This window comes from Sinocyclocheilus grahami, unplaced genomic scaffold (genome assembly GCF_001515645.1).
Source record: "Sinocyclocheilus grahami isolate Dianchi unplaced genomic scaffold, SAMN03320097.WGS_v1.1 scaffold2209.1, whole genome shotgun sequence".
NCBI classification, from domain to species: Eukaryota; Metazoa; Chordata; class Actinopteri; order Cypriniformes; family Cyprinidae; genus Sinocyclocheilus; species Sinocyclocheilus grahami.
Genome location: NW_015507388.1, coordinates 3,296 through 7,505, shown reverse-complemented (window position 1 = coordinate 7,505; position 4,210 = coordinate 3,296). Strand labels below are relative to the sequence as shown.

At 38.9% G+C, this 4,210-nt stretch overlaps 2 protein-coding genes and 1 long non-coding RNA gene across 3 annotated transcripts in view; all 3 read right to left on the bottom strand.

Annotated features, from left to right (window-relative positions):
• The window catches only part of LOC107574392 (scavenger receptor cysteine-rich type 1 protein M130-like), a 22,729-nt gene extending 20,849 nt beyond the window's left edge, over positions 1-1,880 (bottom strand). The window contains exons 1-2 of the mRNA XM_016260830.1: positions 1,740-1,880; positions 1,123-1,649 (exon numbers count right to left, since the gene is read on the bottom strand). Coding sequence (XP_016116316.1) covers positions 1,123-1,649; positions 1,740-1,880 — 668 coding nt within the window. The remainder of the gene's footprint in view (positions 1-1,122; positions 1,650-1,739) is intronic.
• A 1,181-nt stretch (positions 1,881-3,061) lies between these two features.
• On the bottom strand, positions 3,062-3,953 carry LOC107574394 (uncharacterized). Its single transcript, XR_001607665.1, has 2 exons — positions 3,887-3,953; positions 3,062-3,679 (listed from the first exon to the last, which is right to left on the bottom strand). It is a non-coding gene; the product is annotated as an uncharacterized lncRNA (long non-coding RNA).
• Positions 3,954-4,055: 102 nt separating this feature from the next.
• The window catches only part of LOC107574391 (transmembrane and TPR repeat-containing protein 2-like), a 3,300-nt gene continuing 3,145 nt past the window's right edge, over positions 4,056-4,210 (bottom strand). Inside the window, exon 4 of the mRNA XM_016260828.1 lies at positions 4,056-4,098. Coding sequence (XP_016116314.1) covers positions 4,056-4,098 — 43 coding nt within the window. The remainder of the gene's footprint in view (positions 4,099-4,210) is intronic.

The following is a 4,210-nucleotide window of genomic DNA, read 5'->3' as shown; positions in this document are numbered from 1 at the left end:
TTTTCCAACCACTCTAATGTCTTTTTCAGAACTAAAGAGGAATGAGATGTATATTGTTGACAAAACCCTCTTATGTGCGCTTTCCCACCATTGAATGACACTTTCATAAATACACTTTTCACTTTTCCAGGCTTCCCAAAAAAAATTAAAATTCTCACAAAAATGTTTATCATCCAAAAGTTTAACATTAAAATGCCAGTAATAACTCATATGCTTTCTTTCAGTTAGTATATAATAAATTGTGATAAGTTTATGATCAGAAAGAACAGTTGGGGTGATAGCTGTATTAACAATCTTATTTCTCAGATTGTGTGATATATAAAACCTATCCAAACGTGCACCAGAAACGCTTCCATTGCTGACTTTCATCCATGTATACTGCCGTACTGATGAATTATGCTCTCTCCATACATCTGAGAAGTTAACATTTTTTATAATATTAAAATAGCTGAATAGCTGACTTTGCATGAGGTTCTTCTCCAGTCCTATCTTGTGTAAAGTCTAAAGTGCAGTTCCAATCTTACAATAACATAATCTCCCTGGTACCACTTCATGTTTTGATAAAATCTTTGTTTTAAGAACAGAGGAAAAGAGCACAGCCACTCCTGCACTTAAATTAGTCCCATGACTAAGAATTCTTGCTCCTTCCCACCACAAGCCCCAATCAATCTCATTATTTTGATTGCTATGGGTTTCTTGCAAAAAAAACCAACAACACTCAGATCTTTCAATCGTATTATTTCTGATAATAAACAAATTTTCCTCCCATCCCTCATTCCATTTACATTAATTGATCCCACCCGCAAAATCTCCATAAGCAAAGGGAAAAGGAAAAAAACAGAAAGAAAAGGAAACGTTAAAAGCCATTAAGATTATTTAGTTTTCCCCCTCGCTTTCCCTGTCTTTTTGCCTGGTCTAAGACCAGTTTTATCGTTTTTTTTAGGCGATACCGCTTCTGTTCGATACCGCTTCTGTTGTGAGAGCTCCTCATAACTACTCACCTTCCTAGCCCACATCACCGAAGCCATAAATTTGTCCATATCAGGAAAGTAATTACTTACTTCAACACCAGTTTTACCTTTAGTTTTATCAAGAAATGCATTAATTTCTTCAACAGTATACAAATCTTTATCAGCTCCTCTTGAGCCCTCTGTGCGCTGTTCATCATCTCCTAACCCATCATCCGTACACTGGGATAAACTATCCATCTCATCAACCATATTTTCCTCTAAGCTTTCAGCCTGTGCCACATCATCAACTTCACACACATATTCCACATCACTCTGGGCCTCACTCTTATCACTATCATCTGTCACATCTCCATGTTTATCAGAGACAGAACTACATCCAGCTTGCTCCACACTCATAGCATGTAAATTAATCTCACTCACCTCCTGCATCTTGCCCTTCTCTGTAGACCCTTCATCCTGCTCCTCAGTTCTCTGTTCTTCACTTTCACGCGTTTGCTGATCGGTATTATTTACATCACCACGAGATGTAGACGCACGTTGGTCATCTTTATGTGGACATGCGAAGCGTTTATGGCCCAAGTCTCCACATTCATAACACTTCAGGCTCTCAGAGCTGGCGTAAACCATGTATGAATTCTCCCCGTGATTAACACGGAAAGAGACTTCTAAAGTACGCTCCTGGGAGTTCAAAAACATAAAAACTTGGCGTCTAAAGGAAAGAACGTGCTTAAGCGCATTGTTTTTACATCCAAGCGGAATCATTCTTACATGGCTTGCAATCTTTCCAAACCTCTGCAGTTCTTTCGTGATGGTCTCGTTGGATATAAACGGCGGAACATTTGAAATGATGATTTTCGTTGCTGGAGCGGATAGCGGGGTTACCGTAACAAACGCTTCCTTCACCCACATTCCGCTCACAGTCAACTGATTAACAGGCGAGTCTGATTTTAAAAACACGACGACAGCCTTATTCATCCGTGAAGCCAAAATTATGTTTTCAAAACCCACTTGCTCTCCTATAACTAAGAGCAGCTCCTCCACCGTCACTCCGGCCTCCGGTACACACTTGCACCCATTCCGGAGTGACAGCGTTGGCGTTCCTTGCACGGGAACAGACGCCATTCCGGCGTCTGAAAGCCGTGCAAACAAAGCAATACAACTTGTTTTCTACTATTTATAAAACTAACTAGCGAGGGGAAAAAGAAAAGTTGGAAAAAAAGTTTGAAAACAAAGTTTTCCACAATCACTCTCACCAACGCGCTCAACTCCCACACACCCCCAGCATGCACTCCGAGAGAGAGAGAGAGAGAGAGAGAGAGAGAGAACTACATAATTCCCACTCACACATTTAAGAAATGTACCACCTTGTTTCCCATTCTGACATTATTAATTATTAAGTATTAATTATGATGATGGTTATTATTGCCCACTCAATTTGTACGTTTATTGTTAGAAAAAAAATCACACAAATCCATGTCTTACTGTAAAAATAACAGCACATGGGCTTGTGCGTTGAATTTAGCAATGCGTTACTCAACCAAACGATGGCAGAAAAAAATATTTCTAATGACAGGCTGCAAGGTGCATTCCAGACTGCAATGAGTTAGTCTCCAATAGATGGAAGCAAAACACTCATTCCAGAAACGAGCTGATAAAGGTCTTGTGGATCTTGTGTTTGTGTTAAGATAGGAGAGAGCGTATCAATATTAAAGTACATGGGTTTGTGCGTTGAATGTAGCAATGTGTTACTCAACCACAAGATGACAGCAAAAAACTATTTATTTTAATGACTGGCCGCAAGGTGCATTTCATATTGCAATGCGTTAGTTCTCCAATAGATGACAGCAAAACACTTATTCCAGAAACGAGCTAAGTGTCTTGTTCTCGTGTTACAGTAGAGAGCGTCTCGATGTTGAAGGCTTACTGGAACAGAAATAATTCTGTTTTTCTTATAATAAAATTCTTAATGACTTTATTTCTGGCCAAACAGACATTTTTATTGTAGTAAATTGTTTTGGTTAAAAATCCTGAAATTAGACAAAGCAACATAATAGTGCTTCATAATAGATTGAGGTCTGAGAGACGAGAGATACTGAGAATTTAAGTTTTATTAACAACAATTGTAGGTGACAAACTGTTCATTGATCAACAATAAATTAAGAGGAGGCATATTAAATACCAGCATAATGACAATCTCAACTCTTTTTTAAAGTCATTAAAGAAAAAAAAAAGACTGCAGTAGGGAAAAAAATATCACCTAAATACAACATGGTCAGTGCTCTCAGAAGAATACATGTTACAAACCATCTCTTCTGTGTTTGTGCACTTTACTATTCTTGTAGGGGTTTTTACTGTCCAAAGCAGAACTTCACAGAGGCTCCTTCTTCATTCCCTACCTCCAGACTAGTTCAAGTTTTTACCAGTTCCACCAACATCTGTCCATAAGCACTGAACCAGCAGAAAATTCCAGCTCAAAATCAGATCAGACGTCCACAGATGAAATAATCAGCACATGTTCCAGCAGCCGATCACGTCCCGGAGGCTCGTAGACCCTGTTTCTGCATGACATTCCAGAGTTTGTGGAGGTTGGACTGAGTGATGAAGTCGTCTGGTTTGAGCTGCAGCGCACGGAGGTAGTTGCTCTCAGCTTCCTTCAGCTTCCCATTAAGATGGAGGATCGCCCCGAGATTCATCAGAGCTGCTGGATGCTGGGAAATCGAGAAACAGATAATCAGGATAAGGATGGCTAAAAATAAATAAAACAGTAGAGGCAACAAATATGATGGAAGACGGTGCTTTAATCTTAAAGAATATCATAAAATGAGATGTTTGTTATTAAATAATGCATGTAAAAATCATTAATTCTGCTAGGTAACGTTATAACATCTAATAGAATGACTAAAGTATGTGCTTACATCAGGTCTTAAATCTGCTGCCTTCCCATAATACCTTTCAGCAGCCTCATTCAGACTGGCCTGTCTGTGGACAAACACACACAATAAATTATTATTATTATTATTATTATTATTAGCAACAACAAGTGTTTAACGATATAAAATGTCATTATGTCCATGTATTTATTTGTCAAGTGGCTATGGATGTGGATGATGAAACAAGTGGAGTCCACCTGCAAACCACCTGAAACTAAACTCTGCAGATGTAGCTGTAAGTCTTTGAGAGAGAGAGACACACACACACACACACACACACACACACACACACACACACACACACACACA